This window comes from Chiloscyllium plagiosum, chromosome 12 (assembly GCF_004010195.1).
Source record: "Chiloscyllium plagiosum isolate BGI_BamShark_2017 chromosome 12, ASM401019v2, whole genome shotgun sequence".
In the NCBI taxonomy this organism is placed as follows: domain Eukaryota; kingdom Metazoa; phylum Chordata; class Chondrichthyes; order Orectolobiformes; family Hemiscylliidae; genus Chiloscyllium; species Chiloscyllium plagiosum.
The window spans coordinates 10,937,371-10,956,199 of NC_057721.1; the positions used below are offsets into that span (position 1 = coordinate 10,937,371).

Below are 18,829 nucleotides of genomic sequence, written 5' to 3' on the forward strand. Positions count from 1 at the left end.
AAAAAAAAGGTTTTGTGATTTACACATGAAAGAAGTGAAACTATCACTGTATTCTAACCGATGAAAGGCTTAACAATCAGTTTTTCAATGTATAATTTCAGTTACATCACACTGTAAACTTTTGCTATAAATTCTGTGTTACGATTGAGCCCTCCACTATTACCTGATGAAGGAGCGTCGCTCCGAAAGCTAGTGTGCTTCCAATTAAACCTGTTGGACCATAACCTGGTGATGTGTGTTTTTTAACCTATGAAGAAAGGCAGCCTGGTTAATACTCAGCTGATCTTCTGAACCCGTAACTTCTCTATTACCAAGACAGTCTACCGCCAACTTCGAATAGTACCCTCCTCCCAGCTTCACCCATCATGATTCACCTCACTTGTTGCAAAATTCCTCAACCATGTCTTTCTTACCTCTAAACCAGACTATTCCAATGCATAACAAATACCGAAAGAAGTGCAGATTCAGGAAATCATAAACAAGAACAGAAATTTCTGTAAATGCTCAGCAGGTCTGGCAGCATCTGTGGAGAAAAATCAAAGTTAAATGTTTTGGGTCCAGTGACCCTTCCTTAGTTCTGAGAAACTTCTGTCTCTATTCCACTGCATGCTTGGCCAACCTATGTACATCCTCTGAAAACTTGAGCTCATCCAAAGTTCTGTTGTGTATATGCTGATTCACAACATTTACACATCACCACTGCGCTTGCTAACCTACACTGGCTCCCGGTCTAGGAATGTCTTGATTAAAATCTTCATCCTTATTTTAACCATAATTGCATTAAAATATTTCTCCTGTCGTCATGGTTTTTTATTTGGCCAGTTACCTTAAATTTATGCCCTCATCATTGCTTCTCCCACCATGGGTCACTTTTTAACTATCTACTCTATCCAGACTTCACATGATTCTAAATACCTTATCCAATTTACCTCCAAAACTAAGATCCTTATTCTTGATTCTATGTCCTGAATCCTTTTTGCCCACCGCTGTACCTCACATCCCGTTAAAAGTGTGAACCCCAGAATGGAATCCTAAACTCCAGTTGAGGCCAAATCATAGTATTGAATGTGTTTAACATGACTTCCTGTACTCCATGCCCTGATCAATAAAATCTATTGCGTACGTCACTAGCCACTCTCTCAACCTGACCTGCCACCTTCAGAGGTCCATGGTCATATACATCCAGGTCCATTTGCTCCTGCATCCCTTTGAGAATTGTACCCTTTACTTTGTATTATCCCTTCACGTTCTTCATATCAAAGTGAAGCACTCCAGATTTCTCTGCATTAAATTTCATCTGACACAAGTCTGCTCATTCCACCATCGCACCGACATACTTTACACATTCTATACTATCCTCCTCATGGCTCAGAAAACCTCCATGTTTCATAGCATCTGCAAATTTTAAAATTGTGTCCGGTATAACATGGTCAAGGTCAGTCATGAATAATTAAGACGACTAAAGATACCAACATGGATCCCTGGGATCATTACAAACCTTCCTCCTGTTTGAGACAAATATTAATCATTATTCTTTGCTTTCTGTCACTCAGCCAATGTTCTTATCCACGTCGGTATTGTCTCACTTACTTCATTCTTTGCTCACAAGTTTGTGATAAAGCACTACACAATGTACTTTCAGTCACATTATCCTTATCGATCTTCTTACCTCTTTGAAAGAAGCCAGCAATTTAAGAAACATGGTGGCTTTCCTTTATTAATCTGCACTTGCTTAAACCATTATTAATTTTTCCCAGAATTATTGTTTGCAGAAGATTCCCCCCTTGTCCTCCACCAAATTTAAATTGGCATAAGAGTTACTGAGCTTATTGTCCTTACCAAGAGACAAACATTTGCAATTCTCCAATCTTCCAGACTACCAGAGTTCAAGAAAGATCAGAAAACTGCGGTCAGTGCTTCCACAATTTCCATCTTCACTTTCCTTAGCATCTCATCTAGTCTTGGTATCTTAATCAACTTCAAGTACAGATAACATATCTAATATTTTTAAGCACATCAAGAGTAGATGTAAGATTGTGTGAGGTGATAAAGTAAAGGGTTGGTAACATACATATAAAAACAAAGATGAACAAGTGGAAGAATTCCTCCCATTCTTGGAGGAATTGCGGCAGTGACATAACGAAGCAGGATAAGGTGGCATCGCAATCACAAAAGGTTTCTTCCACAGAAATGGACATTGGAGATGGGAGCAATGAGGAGGAGTGTCCCACATTGCGTTAACAAACTGGTTGAGGATGTAGAGGATAAACAAAAGTCACTGACAATGTTGCAGGTTGCTCCAACGATAGTCATTTCAAGTCCATGAGAGGGACTGAAATTCAGCTGAATAGATTCAAACAAGACCTTTTATCATGACCATGTCCTAAAACTGTACAAAGTAGTCATCTTCTTGGCCTCACATCACGCTGATGCATGGTGCCCCATCTGTAGTTTCACACTGAATCCTTTTGTTTCTAATTATTTCAAGAACTTCACATGATTTTCAGTGGAGCGTGAAACAGGCTATAAAACTGGCAACACCACCACTAACTTTGTACCATCAAGGTAAACTTTAGTTGCAAAACCTGGAATGTTCCTTGCTCTATTAAAAACTCAGAAATCAATCTTGCTTTATCACATTCTCTTTAATTGGATCTTTATGGCACATGTAAGATTTAAGATTATGTTATTTACCAGCTTAAGACAATGTACTGTGCTAGATCACATCTGTCTCTATGTAATATACTTGCCTTAATTGGCAGAACATTTCAAACATGAACACGATTGTGGTCAACTGCTAACCCAGAGTTTAAGCGAATTAAAACATCATTTTATAAAATGTTCTTTTCCTCTGAAAATAAAATAAATGGAATTGTATGAACCTGTCACTTATAACTTTGGCACAATTGTTTAAAATGTATTTTACAGTCTTGTTTTAAAAGGTACACTTTATGCATATCCTTCATTTGAATACATTCAAAACATGTAACCTGTCATTTCCCCATTTTTTAAACTGCATGCACAGCAGTCCTGCGAGTCAAGAATATTTGACTTCTACGTGGCCGGAGGTCAACCAAGCAAGGACTTAACAGCTGGACTGTCACTGCCATTTGGCAATTGCGATGCTATACACTCTTTTCATCTCAATCCTATTTTTCACATTCTAAGAAAGGGTAAGGAGGGGAGTTATTTTTAAAAACCCTGTGAATAATGACACTGGAAATGGTAACTGGCAGTAGAGTTAAGTAGGTTACTTATTCAAGGGAGTGTGGGTTGGTACTCGAGTGGTACACGTAGCTGAAGAAGATATAGTGATAGCCCACAAAGAACATTGACAGTAGTTAAAACCTTGATACTGCAGTGGTTATTTCATTTAGTCAGTGGCAAGAAGGTCTTGTAATCTACACATTCAGATTCCTTATAAGACAATAGCAGAAACATCAGTTGGTACACACAAAGCTGCTGAGGCTACAATTAGTCATTAGAGCAACAAGATAAGTGCAATGTATGAGCAGTCCAAAATAGTTTTTTTTTGAATGCAATTCTGAACATAATCTCTTCCAAAACATAAAATGAACCAAACATATGTATAAATACAAAATCAAATGGAAATTACAACACGGGATACATATATATATTTTTTTCATGTATATTTTATGCATATAGCAACATTCAAATGTATTGTCCTATGCTACGCTTTAGGTGATGACAGACACACTGACTTTGTACAAGAATGTTAAAGACTGTGTTGTTTTACACCCTGAAAAGTAAAAGTAAGTTAAAATATCGCACAAATATAAAAATATGTTTTGTGGAAATGATAGGATGATTTTGATTTGTTTCTTTAAAAAAATTAAAATGACATCTAAATAAAGGCTGCTGTGAGCAGTTCGAAATATCATACTAGAGTTTCTGGTAGTGAATCTGCATTGTCTGCAGACAGCAGCTCCCAGATTTGCCATCGTTCTCTCTGCCATTCCACCCAGTCAGCCTCTGTTAAATTGTTCTTATTGTTCTGTTTGTCTGTTTGCCTGGACCAGGTTCGATTCTCTTCATTACAGGAAACAGAATCCTGCTGCTCCGTTTCGGAAGCTGACTGTTTGGATGATGCTGCCTGTTGTTCCACAGAACTTTGCTGAGTCTTTTGAAGTCTTGACAGAGTTTGCTCTTGGTGCGTACCAGCTTTACTAGAAGTCACAGCACTTTGTCTCGATGGACCGGGGTACGGAGGAGGGGGCCGAGTCTCATTTCTGTTGATGTCCCCATGCCTAAAATGGAATTGCCATGGTTTCTTGTGCAAGAAAGAGGTTTCTGAGGTTTTCTGAGGAATTTCTTCTGCGCTTCCCGTGGACCGCTGGTCATGTCTGAGGCACAAGGATTCCAGGCTCAACTGCACATGTTTCTTACCTCCTGCCACTTGAGGGCTACTGCAAACACGGCTCACAGGAGCATGGGTTCTGTACTCAGGAGCACCTTCTGCAGTATGAGTTCTTCGCACAGGCGGCTTTGCGTTGTCCAGAGAAGACATGGAAGAGGCCTGAACGACAGGCCAGTCTGCTGTGAGGTTTCCCTGTGACAGAGAACACTGTCTTTGCTGTAACACATTGCTTTGATAAATATCCCCATACGAACCTAGACAAGAAAGAATAGGAAATAACTAGTAGACTTGGGAGTGAACATGTCCATCTTCCAATATGATGATGATGATGATATTAATGGAATCTAAGGAATAAATACTGCTGAATTTTCTAAAGATATTTTAATGAAACTACATCTTCCTTATTTCCTAGCAATGAAGCCACTGTAACACACTTGAATTATGTGGAGAAATGAGAGTAGCTGGGATTGCTTTTCATTAAGCGAGCATTAAGACAAGTGTTAAATCATAAAGAGTTTTGATAGATTAAATAGAAGCAAAATGTGACTGGCAGCAAGGTAGACAGGCAGAGGACACCAATTTAACTGGATAGCTTTTTCAAAGATCTGGCACAGGTACACAGTCAGTGGCCTCCTTCTGTGTTGTATGACTATATGATGCAGGAGAAAGTTGGTCATGTTAGGTTCTAGATGTTATGAGGTAGCCAGAAAAAACCTTATGACTAAAATAACTGATTGTGATGTTGAAAATGTTTGCAGATGTGAAGCAGAAGTAGCCATTTCTGTGAAATGCTAAGGCAAGTCATGTGAAACATTATAAAGAAAATTCCGCATTCATAAATCCCATAATTTGCATCATTATATGTACGAATGAGACAAGAATAATTTAAAATATTATTGGAGAAAATTACGTTTGAGTTAAATGCCACTTCTCAAATCTTTTACAAATGCGTTCTTGTTATAAATTATTGAATGAGCAAATTTAAACCAGGCCCCTACTGGCATTTATTCTGAAAAAGGATAATTTCATTAGCCTTCCATTCCATGATTGAAGAAATATAGTATAGTCAATGAAACATAGTAAATTACTTGAACAGGCTTTTGCCGTAAGACCATAGGACATAGAAGCAAACATTAGTCCATTTGGTCCATTGAGTCTGCTCTGCCATTCATATATGGCCAAAACATTTCTCAACCCAATTCTCCTGCCTTCTCCCTGTAACCTTCAATCCCTTTAACAATCAGGAACCTATCTCTGTATTAAATATACTCAACAACCAGGTTTCCACAGCCTTCTGTAGCAATGAATTCCTAAGAATGACTAAAGAAGTTTCTCCTCATCTCCATTCTAAAGGGTCTTCCCTTTACTCTAAGGCTGTACCTTCCTTACTTGAAGTCTATTGAAAAAAAAATTGGAGAGGTGTTTAACAGGGCAAAGTTATTATGGCACCATTTACACTATTTTCTCAAGAGACATATATTCTGAGTTTTCTGCTACTATTTCAGATGGAATACCACAATGCAGCAATCCTATTTTAAGGAGGTTAAAATTTGGACATTGCTTCCCATAGTTATTTAAACATACTTTAGGGAAGGAAACATGCCACTCCAACCCAATTGGACTCCGGTGCCTTCCCTGTCACTGTCCACTCTCAATACCTAGCAATCTATTCTATTGTTGGGAGTCAATTGGCTGGTCAGCTGGTTTGCTATACATAGCGGAAATAATAATAGCAATTGGATTCTTCAATACCATGATGTCTGCACCCAGTTTCTTAATTTAGGGGAAATAACATGAATTTACAATATCAGGAAAAACACTTTGTTGGAGGCAAACTGTTAGCAATAATGATGACCAGATAATCTGGGTTTATTTTTTGTGTAGTTGATTGAGGGATAATTATTGGCCAGGACTCCGGATACCGCTTTTCTTTGAAAGATCTATAGGATCTTTGACATCAACATGTGCAAAAATATGGAGCCTCAGTACAACACCCCATCTGAAAGATGGGACCTTGGAATACAGTGCTCCTTCAGTACTACATTGCAGTGTCTTGGTCCTTGTGATCAGGCCCTGGAGCAGGACTTGAACCCAAAGTCTTGCCATTCAGAAGTGAATATGCTACCAACTGAACCATGGCCAACACAAAAAAAGCTAATGTTAAACATAATAACTCAGGAGTTGGGCTGATATATTAGCACGGATAGAGCTGAAAATGTGTTGCTGGAAAAGCGCAGGAGGTCAGGCAGCATCCAAGGAGCAGGAGAATCGACGTTTCGGGCATGAGCCCTTCTTCAGGAAAACATTTTCAGCTCTGATCTCCAGCACCTGCAATCCTCTCTTTCTCCTAGCACGGATAGAGAACTAGTCATCAAACAGACAGCAAAGAAGAGGCATAAAAAGGGGTTTTCAAGTTGGCAGTCAGTAACTGCTAGAGTGTTATAAGGATCAGTGTTTTGGCCTCATCTGTTTACAAACTAAATTAATGATTTTGACAGAAATCCAAAAGTAGTGAACTCAAGGGTTGTCACTGATGCTACAATCGAGCCCTCCACAATCATCTGATGAAGGAGCGTCGCTCCGAAAGCTAGTGTGCTTCCAATTAAACCTGTTGGACTATAACCTGGTGTTGTGTGATTTTTAACTTTGTACACCCCAGTCCAACACCGGCATCTCCGAATCATTATTATCCTCAAGTAATAGTCGAATTGTTTTGACTACTTTTTAAGGTTAAATTTATGGTGCCGACTATGATATGGATACAACTTTTGAGTGGCTGAAATTCACGCTCTTCAAAATTCACAATTCAAGATTTCATGAGTGAAATCTTGGTCCCAGATGGCTCTCCCCTATCCGGAGGATAACGCCTTAGATAACTTAACAGATGGAAATCCTGTCAAGGTCCATTAGCAGAAGCCCAACTGATCTGTAAATGAATAAAGAAAAAAGGCACAACAAATTGGGGAAGGCACGGTGGCTCAGTGGTTAGCACTGCTGCCTCACAGCACCAGGGACCCAGGTTCGATTCCTGCCTCGGGCGACCGTCTGTGTGGAATTTGCACGTTCTCCCTGTGTCTGCGTGGGTTTCCTCTGGGTGTTCCAGTTTCCTCCCACAATCCAAAGATGTGCAGGTTAGGTAAATTGCCCATAGTGTTAGGTGCATTAATCAGGGGTAAATTTAGGGTAAGGAATGGGTCTGGGTGGGTTACTCTTCGGAGGGTTGGTGTGGATTTGTTGGGCCAAAGGGCCTGTTTCCATACCTCTGGGAATTGTGGTTGGTCTGAAAACCCAGAGCAGAGCAGAACGACTAGGTCACTAACTCATAAATGGTTATTTGTGAAGAACTAGGGTCAACATTCACACGAGATATATGGAAAATTCCAAATTGTTTTGGCCAAAATAGGGAGTTGATTTTTATTGAGATCGACTATTACTTGAGTATCTACAGTATGAAAAGCAGAATTTGTTTTGGAAAAGGCATGAAAAGGAAAAAACAATTAGGATGACAAATGACATGTGGCCTTTTATTGCAGGAGGCCTAGAGTACAGGAACAAAGAAGTCTTTTTTGACTTGTATAAGGCTTTGGCAAAAGTATTGGTTTTGAATATTGGTTTTGCTGTATTGTGTACAGTTTTGGTTTCCATTTTAAAGGAAGGACATACTTGCCAAGGAGACATTACAATGAATGTTCAGTAGACTAGTTCCTGGGATGGAAGACTAAGTAATTTGGGCCTATATCGTCTGGAGTTCTGAAGAATGATCTTACTGTAGCTTAAAAGATTCTGAAGGAACTTGACAGAATTTCCATGAGTTAGGTAATCTAAGGCATTATCCTCAGGATAAGGGGAGAGCCATCTGAGCCCAAGATTTCCCTCATGTAGAGGGTTGCGAATTTTTAAGATCTCTAACCTAGAGGACTGTGGATCTCTAGCAACAAAATATATTCAACACAGAGTTCAGGATTGCGGACAGTGGGTGGGAGAATGTCAGAGACTGATGATGGGTCCATGATCATCTTGAAAGAAAGAGAAGACTCAAGGGGTTTTATGGTCTATTTCTGCTTCCATTACTTATTGATACTTATAGATATGAGATATAATTATCTTGCCTTTCAGCCAAAGAAGCATGCAGATTGGGCAGAGCCTTCCAAAGTGTTTAAAATAGGAAAGAACATATTTTTAAAAAAGTGCTGCGCATGTTTGCTGTACCTGTCATCCCTTCCTCTCTAGACCCACACTTCAACGTGGGATGCCAAGTTCCCCAAATGTTAGCGTTTTCTTCTGAAGATGCATTTTTATCTAAAAAGCAAGGGAGGATAGACATAGAACAAATTAAATTAACCTTTTTAAAAACACAAAAGGTGATGAGTATACCAGTGAATTTTCACAAAGGAATTACCATCCAGATCTGTTTCGATAAAATTATCAATATTCCAGGACATACAAAAGGAAATTTTGACCTTGCAGAAAAGTACAAAATGGATGATAATGAATTGGTAACCTTTTCCACATGTTCCTCAGTTATTTATTTTATTAAATTATATTGTTTTAGATTATTTTGTAATTAGTACAGTCTGCACTAATACAGAATAATTTATATAAATTATTATACCACCGAATTAGGTTATTGGCCCAATTGGTCCAACCTAATATTTGTGCTCTACACACTGACCCTCTCCCCCACTCAACTTCATCCAACCACCCAAAAGTATTACTTAGCTTCCTCTTAAATCTACAGTATTTGGCTCAACCATTCTATGTGGCACTGAGTTGTACATTCTAACATTCTCTGGATAAAGAGATTTTCCCGAGGAGTTCTTCATCAGATTATGAGTGACTAAATTTATCCATAGCTTTCCATAAATGGAAATTTATTCTAAATTTACTCCATCAATATCTTCATACTTGAAAATGTTTCTAGGGTGGACAGATATCCTATACGTCATCACCCAGCTTTCTCTTCTCAAGTGGAAAGTGCTGCTGAAACAGCCAACCCACCAGTTCAAGAGTGTTCTAATTTACTCTTAGAAGAATTTATACATGCATAATTTGGCCTGATGCAGTTGGTTTCACCTTTCACTAAATACACTACGTTTGAGGACAACAAGTAGAACTGAGGAAAGCTATAAATTTTAGATACTGACTCACTTTAGGATTTGTCTGGTATGTAGCCATTTACGAAGCAATATGGCCAATCTGCATTTCTACATGTGTCAGTTCTTTTCTAAGACAGTCTGAAGTTTATACCCACTGGCTCACTTTCACTGTAGACTTCCACCATCCTTTGGTTCAAATATTTATCCAATTTCTCATTAAAGAATGTAATGGTCTCTGCATCAACCATGGCAAATGTCCAACAATTCTTGGGAGTACAGAAATTTCATTTCATCTCTCACTCTCAGTAGAATTTCTAAATTGATGGTCGCCTCATTAGGTATTCTTCCATCTGAAGCAATGAACGTTTTCAGTCATTTTTAATATCTTCCATTAAATGGCCTCCAAACTTTTCAGCTCTAAATGAAAAGTTCACCGTATCTCAAGTAAAACTATGGTTTCTCACTAAAAAAAACACTTACTGCTGAATCTACATTGCAATTTCATTTTTAAAGTGTATTTTCCTGAAGTAATCAAAATTGTATTCAACTATAATATACAATTAATCAATCAGATATTGAACTGGACTAGCTATATAGTGGCTAAGTGAGCAGGTCAGACACTAGAAATGTTGCAGTGACTAACTCACCTCCTGAATCCTCAAAGCCTATTCACCATCTACAAGGCACAAGTCAGGAGTATGATGGCATACTCCCTCGTTGCCTCAATGAGTCCAGTTCCAAAATTAAGAAGCTTGACACAATCACAAAGCGGCTAACTTGATTGGCATCACATCAACAAATATCCATTTCCTCCACCACTGACACTCAGCAACAGCCATGTGTACCAACTACAGGATGCACTGCAGAAACTTATCAAGGCTGTTTAGATAGAACCTTACAAACCTATTGCCGAAATCATCTAGAAGGACAAGTTTATCGGATACGTGGGAACGCCATCTCCTGCAAATTCTCTCCAAGCCACTCACCATCCTGACCTGGAAGCATCAACTTTCCTTCAGTGTTGCTGGGCCAAAGTTCTGGAACTCCCTCTCTAATGGCATTACGGGTCTATCTGCAGCAAACTGACAAAAGCGATTTAACTCACTACCACCTTCTCAAGGGCAACAGAAGATGGACAATAAATGCTGGCCTAGCCAGCAATAACCATACCCCGAAAATGATATAAAAATTTCAAATATTTTATGTCATTATGCATAAAGCTCAAAATTCAGTTGGTCTTTCTCAGAGATCTATCAACTTGCTCACATTCCAAGATACCATGCACAAGAACCGCTTCATTGTTTGTGTATAGTTTATCAAACCTATTTTTGAGTCTCAACATCAGTTAGAGGGCTAGAAACTAAAAAGGAGATAGTTTGTCTAAAATGTAAAGGCCACAAGTTAAGAAATGAATAATGAGAAAGGAAAGGACTTGCATTTTTATAGCACTTTGCATAACCTCAGGACATTCACAAAGCATTTCAAAACAAGAGAGTATTTTTGAAATATTTGGAATTAACACATAGGGAAACATAACAACCAACTTGGGTGAAAAACCGGTCCCCAAAAATGTACAGGCAATTCGGAAGAAAGGTCACTGGACCCAAAATGTTTAGTACACTTTCTCTCCACAGATGCTGCCAGACCTGCTGATTTTTCTTCAGCATTTTCTATTTTTGTTTAAATACAGGCAGCAGCCAGGTTGCAAAAAGATTCCACTCTGAAGTCCTGATTTACGCACATGGGAACACATTGCAGGAGAATATAAAGCAGTCATTTGTAAGTACAGGTTGTGTTTGTATGTCAAATATTTAAAGTTACACTCCTGCGTGGGATCATGTTTCTAAGTATGAGCATTCATAAGGTATGGACTCCCTGTCATTAATATGGAGCAGATTATATGTGGGTTTATGTTGGTTGAAGGATAAATATTACCCACAGGACACAGGGTACAGCTCTCCTATTCTTCAAAATGTGTTATGGTCCTTTTTCAATCCACCTGTGAGTGTTTACTCGAAAACGCAGCACCCCAAACACTGCAGCGTTCTTTCAGTGCCACACTTAGTATTCAGTGGAATTTTGTGCTCAAGTCTTTGGGGCAAGACTTGAAACCAACTGATTCTGAGCCATGAGTGCTCACACAATCTTGGGCAGGACAGGAAGAAAACTAAGGTACAAGGAATAATAATAACAGTGTGAACAAAAAGGCAATTCCAACTGTAGCAGAAGAAAGAAAATGGAGAATGCACATGCAACTTAAATACTACATTCTTGATTTGTATGAAAGATTACGTCACTATTCCATGTACTACAAATAATGATACTGAAATGTCCTCCAAGCTTCCTCAGCACAATATAATTTATTACAACCTCAGCAGGACATTTCATCAGTATGCCCAGAAATGTTTGGATTAGTTTCCTCTCTAAAGAGGTACACAATAATTGCTGCCAAGCAACTTGTGCATGGTTTTATGATTAAATCACATTATCTGACAAGCACTGCAGAATATAAACACACTTGAACATGGAAAACAACGTTGAGATATAATGTTTTTTCCAAAATATTTTGCAGATCACTACTATTGAACTTTCAAGAAACAATGCCATCCAGTCTTGGTTAATTTACTCAGTTCCATCTTCCCAGCCAACAGCACAGATTAAAGATTCTATTATTGCAATTCTAAACATGGCCCCTCACTGGAAGTTAATTAACCCTATAGCTCTAATGTGGCCAGTGAGAAGTTCAAAAATTGGAGCACAGGAGGAGGACATTGTGGCTGTACTAACTCCCACTCCACTATTCTTTCCCCATTGAAAAGGGAACAAAGTGCAGGACAATCGTATGTCTAATTTTGTTTTGAAAAGAGTGACTATTGAATCTTGTTCCTCCTGCATTATCAGACAATTCATTCAATGTGATAACAATTCATAGAGTGAAAATTATTTCTCTACTTTTCAGCATTCACTCTGAACTTTGGTCACCAACCATCTCGTCACTGGATACAGTCTCTCTTCTCTTGCTCTATTAAAACCCTCAACATAGAGGGAATATTGGAAAATAGTCTAATAGTGTTGCAAAGTTATCTTTTATCCCATTAGGCTGCTAAGTTTGTTTTCCCCAAGAGGCATTTTGTTCTCTTCCTGCATATTCATTTGATCGCACTTAATGCATAATGGTCAGATGCAAATTAACAACAACCAAAGGTGCGTTAATGTAACCAAGTAATTGGAATAATAAAGTAAACACAATGGCAATGGATGATGGTGGCAAAGGTCTCAGACTTTTCTGTGGAACTGGGAAGAGTTCTCCTATACATCATGACTTCACATTCAGGCTAAGCTTTGTTACCTCAACAAAACATATCTTCTCTATGGTAGTCTCCAGACTGAGGAGGAGGAGAAATGTTTTCATCTAGAGTGGTGAGCCTGTGGAATTCTCTGTCACAGAAAACTGTTGAGGCCAATACACTGAATGATCTCAAAATAGAGTTAGATACATATATATATTTTGAGCTAAAGGGATCGATAGCATCAGGAAAAAGTGGCTACTTAGCGTGCTGAGTTTGGTGATCAGCCAAGATCATATTTCAGCTGCGATTATCACATGACTCTGGAAAATACCAGACCACCACAATGCTGGTCTTGGACTTGGTCTGGTGAAGTTGAGTACCACGATGGAACAGATGCTTCTGCCAAACTAAATCCGAAGACAAATATACTTAATATTATCATGAACTTTATGGTCACAATTATTGCTACAAGCACTTAAACAAGAAAGTGGAAAACGGACAAGTGTAAATATTGTTTGAACCTTACCTTTATCAGGCCATGAAACTGGAGAGCTATCCCCAGATTTGGATTTTAAGTGTCCAACTAAAGCATACTGTTCAGGGACTTTATAGAGTTTCTCAGGACCTGTGCTAACATCTTCTGGTCCCTGCGTTAACAGCCTGTCTGAGAGGACTGGAGAGTTATTATCATAGGGTGACACTTCTCCACTTGAGATCTTGTTAGAGTCAGTAGATGAATGTCTTCCTCCCAAGGAATAGGAGACTTCTGCTCTTGTCAGATCAGGACTTCTATTAAAGATATCACATTAAATTTTAGTCAATTCAATCTCATAAAACAGTATCACATGTTCACTATGTGACCTCAAACCGCATTACTAAGTTACACAGCTAACGAAGGTGCAGTTCAGTGGACAGCACAGTCAGAAGGTTGTGATTCAGCATTGGTTATGACAGCTCAGAGACTCTTAACCCCCAAGTGCTACTTCACTCTAATGTGGAGGCAAATGTTCAAATATGTACAAAAAGATGTTGCAGCATTATTCACTGAAGAACAGGGAAGATTGTCCCATGTCCTAGCCCCTATTTGTTCCTCAGCCAACGTCACTAAAGCAGGTTTTCTGGCCTCTGATTCTACTGGCAGTAGGAGCTCAGTGTGGGAAAACTGCCTGCCAAATCTATCCACATTATAATGGTGGCTATATTTCAAAACTGATGCATGGATCGTGAACTGCTTTAAGCTGTCCAAGAAAGATGCCAAATAGATAAAAGCTCCAATTCACTTGCTTTAACATAATGCTTAGTTTGTGTATTAGATTTAATCAGGTTGGGTTATGTTTGTATTAAGAATCTGAACCTCTCCTATCAGCCAATCTATTAGCTTCTGCTCAACCATTGTACAGTCAATTCACAGTAAACCTCCCCTGACATTGTCTCAATTGTGAACAAGTACAAGCCCCTCATCCAGAATTATAGATCATGCAGAATCATGGCCATTTCCTCCCACACACTAGAATAGGGGAGACTTAATTTTGTGGGAAACTTTTAATCCATCATTTTTGGCTCAACCTCAATTCAAGTCCCCGAGGTGAAAGTATAAAACTATTTATCAATTATCAGTTGGCTCAGTGGTTAGCACTGCTGTCTCACAGAGCCAGGGACCCAGGTTCGATTCCTGCCTCGGGCGACTGTGCGGAATTTGCACATTCTCCCCGTGTCAGTGTGGGTTCCCTCTGGGTGCTCCAGTTTCCTCCCACATTCCAAAGATGTGCAGGCCAGGTGAATCGGCCATGTTAAATTGCCCATAGTGTCAGGTGCATTAGTCAGGGGTAATTATAGGGTGGGGAAATGAGTCTGGGTGGATTGCTCTTCAGAGGGTTGTTGTGGACTTGTTGGGCCAAAGGGCCTGTTTCCATACTGTAGGGAATCTAATCTAATCCAATCCAAACTAATTAGACAAAAACTTAATTTAAACTGTCTAGTCAAAGGTTCATATTAACAACTGAAGAAATAATTTCATTTAGGAGTCATTGTCAGATTCAAGGCTCACTCTTGCCAGTGTCCCACCGAGATTCTGCATAACCAAAGCACAATTTCCGACCTTTTATATTTAAGCCCCAGGAGATAAAGTCCAACATTCTACTCATCTTTTTGTTCCTTTTTATACATGTCTTCCAGTAATTTCTGCACTTAAATCAACCTTGAAGTAATCTAGCCTTTCGTCTCCCATCTTTTGAGCTTCAACTAAGAGTAAACTGATGGAGGAAAAGCATCCTCTATCAGCACACTATAAAGTTGCATTGTTTAAATTGTGGATAAAGCTCGATTGCAAATAAATGTCCTGATACAACTGATATTGTCACATTTGCATATGAAGTGCAGACATAGTAACCATGAGCTTAAATGACCATTTAACAGACTAACTATGTTAACAAAGTATGACTTTTTATAGAAACCCAAACAGGCAGACATCAATGCAGTGGAATCTTAATTACCTTCTGAACAGGCATGCCAAGCCATTTTGTTGCACCAAAAAAACTATGATTAAGGCAACTAAGGATGGCAGTAAATGCTGGCCTGGCCAGAGATACCCATATCCCAAGAATGAATAAATCCAAACTATCAGCTTGCTGAAGACAAATTCCCAGGTGTCTGCCATTGTTCTATGGCTATGCTCAGGGTATATCTGGAAGCTGTAAGTGCAATATAATTCCAATGCTGAGACCTGAACACACAATCTAGGCCAAGATTTAGCTTTATTACAGGGAACCAGATGGTACTTCTGACATGCTAGACATAATCAGTACCAAATGGATGATCTGGCCATTATCTCACTGTTGTTTGTAGAACACTTCTGTGCATAAATTTTTAGCATCGCCTTCGTCATGAGCCTTTGACTCTTTTGACATAAAGAGGTCTTCATTAAAAAGAAAAAAATACATAATTTCTGTTTCATTCAATGCTATCTTCACCTTACTGGCTGAAATTAATAAACTTCCAGGTTTTAAAAGAAATCAGAGCACACTTTCTTGATTACTTTGAGATTGCACAAATCAGTGCAAATAAATGCATTTTGTAAAACAAGATTGCTCTTGAGAATTAAAAAAAAATGATTTGTACAGTACACTGATTGGAAGCTGCTGAATTGGTTCTGCATTCCCTTTTGTTAGTTCATACCCCGCATGAACAGCAGAGGTCAACAGCGAGAAACCTATCACCCCAAGATGGAAAACAGCTCTACGACCGGAAAAGAACCCACAATGGTAACAGCTACTCACAACGACTGTGAAGCTTTCCTCCGCAGCAAGTAGTCAACGACATCTGGATCGGTCTCTAGCAAGCTCATCAGTACCTCATTCTGTAACTCCGGTGGTACCTGAGCAATAATGCAAATCACACATTACAGCCAGAAGACATTTTCTGAATTTAACATGAAACACTGCATGACATGTATGGAATTGTGTTTAAAAACAATTATACTGAGTCACTCAGCTATACATTTAGTCTTATCTAGACTCTATGTTGTTGGCTTGGTATTTGATGACATACAATCACAGCATGACATGCGTTCGTACCCAGGACTGCACACCCTCTTTGAAAGAGTCACAGGCAGATAACTCCTCACAGGGAGAGGTTTGGACCATAAGAAAGGTTTGTGGTCAAGTAACCCAGACCCAGGCTCAGCCTCCTGGCAATTAGATAAAAACACCAAGGGCAGAAGCTTGCGATCTGAATACTTACATATTACCTTGGCCAGAAGAATACCTGCTGTGATGAGACATGAAAGTGGATAAACAATTTTGGATTCTTAAGTCTCACTCCAGAACTTGGTCACATAAGAAGAGTTCAAGGAGTGCAATAGGTTAGAAGTCAGCTCATCAAACCTCTTAATACTTCCCCATCTTTTTCCCTTGCAGGGAAAGAGTGTGCGCAAAGACATAAAACAAACAAAATTAGTAACTTGGTGGAGCAAGTGAAGGGTATGCAGACAACGTGGCTCGTAAATACATTGGGTCTTTCATTCAAGAACAAAACAACAAGAGAAAAATCCATACTAAAGAAAAGTACTCAGTGCCTATATGCTTTTGAGGTTGGAAATTCTCACGAGGCACTTGGCCGCATATTATCGGCTGACACCGCAGTGAAAAACTGATGCTGGAGTGCTGCACAATTCGAGTTGCCTCCCTTCAAGCAAGAGTTCAATCAGATAACCTCTCACGCAAATATAAAAGAATCAAGACACTACTTCAAAAAGGAGGAGGGATTTCCCTATTAACCTGACAATATTTAACCCTCAACAACAGCTGACAAAATCAATCATTCAAGATTGCTGTTTGTGGGATCTTGCCATGCACAAATTGGCTGCACCATTTGCTATAAGCAACTAACCACTTTGAAAGTGCTTCATGAGGCAATGCATCATAGCAATTTTAGTTTTGATTTATCCTCAACTAACCAAGAAAATATTCATATTCAATCACTCTGCATACAGTGGCTGAAGTGCACCCAGTTCCTGTATCCCAGCAACATGATTATTTTGTTTGCTGATCCCTATAAGTGATGAGACTTTCAAACAACTCTGTTTTTAAAAACTTTGAAGTCTCAAGATGAGAACAGCAAACATTTTAAATGAAAAGCTCAGATGCCTTTTATTAGGAGGAAGCCTGTGTGTAAATATAACATTTTCATAGACCTTGCCAAGCTGTTGAGTTCCTCCAAAGTAAAATTTGAACCATTTGAATGAACTGGGTGGGGACAGATCCTGCTTTTTTCCACAGCCTGCAATTCGGAGTCAATAACATATAAACCCATGAAATGCTGAGGAAATCTCTTGGAAGATTGAATGCACCACGTTGTAACATTCTTAAACCGAATTACATTTCCACCGTACCTCGCTAAAGGAAATCTGGCAAGGCTTTGGGGTGGATTTTTTTTTTCGTTATGACAATATCATGTGATGCAACGAAGACAGTAATACAGTGTGTCTAATTGAAAGATTATGGTACTTGAAAATATGCAATAAGAACCTCTTGAGTGAAACAGAAATCTAATTTCTCTGCTATTTTTACAGGAGCTTTAATCAGATTAAACAAACAGGTTAAAACCTTGTCTGAAACAGCAGAAATACTACCGAGTAACCTCATTGCTTGCAAGGGAATGGAACCGTTTCATCTTGGAATGGGTGCCTCATCAAGCAATCACAATTCTTATCAAAAGAAATAATTTTGGTTAAACGAGGATTGGAAATTTACAGCCTCCAACAGCTTGAGACGAGCAGCTGAGTTATTTTAAGGAAATGGTTTGTTTATGTGAAATACAGGTGCAAGCTCAAACAAAAGGAGGATTAAGAGAAGGGAATAAGAGAACAACAAAACAAAAATGACAAAACCACTCTAACAAAATTAAACACCTCAATGGGCTTAACAAGAATGTTATCAATAAAAACGTTGATACCAAGCCATTGGAAATTTCAGGGTAATTAGAATCATACAGCACAGAAACAGACTCTTCAGTTCAAGTTGTCCATGCCAACCAAGGTTGCCAAACTCAACTAGTCCCATTTGCCTGCATTTGGCCCACATTTCTCTAAATCTTTGCTACTCATGTACCTTTCAAATGTTTTTTAAATGTTGTAACTGTACCTGCATCAACCACTTCGGCAATCCACTCTGTGTAAAAAGGTTGCCCCTCAGGTTCCTTTTAAAACTTCTTCCTCTCATCTTAAAAACATGTTCCTGAGTTTTGAACTCTTCCACCTGAGGGAAAATACCTTTGCTATTCACCTTAGCTATACCCCTCTTGATTTTATAAACCCCTGAGGTCATCCCTCAACCTCCTATAACCCAGTGAAAGAAATCCCAACCTATCCTTATAACTCAAACACTTCAATCCTGGCAACGTGCTGGTAAATCTTTTCTGAACTCTCTCCAATTTACTAACTGCAGCAGGACAACCAGAACTGTACACAGTACTCCAAAAGTGGCTTCTCAATGTCCAGTACAACCTCAGTACGACATCCCGACGTCTATACTCAATCATCTGAGCAATGAAGGCAAGCCTGCAAAATG

The 18,829-nt window shown here is 39.0% G+C and overlaps 1 protein-coding gene across 3 annotated transcripts in view; it reads right to left on the reverse strand.

Annotated features, from left to right (window-relative positions):
* Window positions 1–2,632: 2,632 nt before the first annotated feature.
* The window catches only part of LOC122554976 (rho GTPase-activating protein 6), a 527,729-nt gene continuing 511,532 nt past the window's right edge, over window positions 2,633–18,829 (reverse strand). For all 3 annotated transcript variants that reach the window (XM_043700459.1, XM_043700460.1, XM_043700461.1), the window contains exons 10-13: window positions 16,040–16,137; window positions 13,291–13,553; window positions 8,588–8,677; window positions 2,633–4,632 (exon numbers count right to left, since the gene is read on the reverse strand). In XM_043700459.1, coding sequence (XP_043556394.1) covers window positions 3,899–4,632; window positions 8,588–8,677; window positions 13,291–13,553; window positions 16,040–16,137 — 1,185 coding nt within the window. In that variant the 3' untranslated portion in view covers window positions 2,633–3,898. The remainder of the gene's footprint in view (window positions 4,633–8,587; window positions 8,678–13,290; window positions 13,554–16,039; window positions 16,138–18,829) is intronic.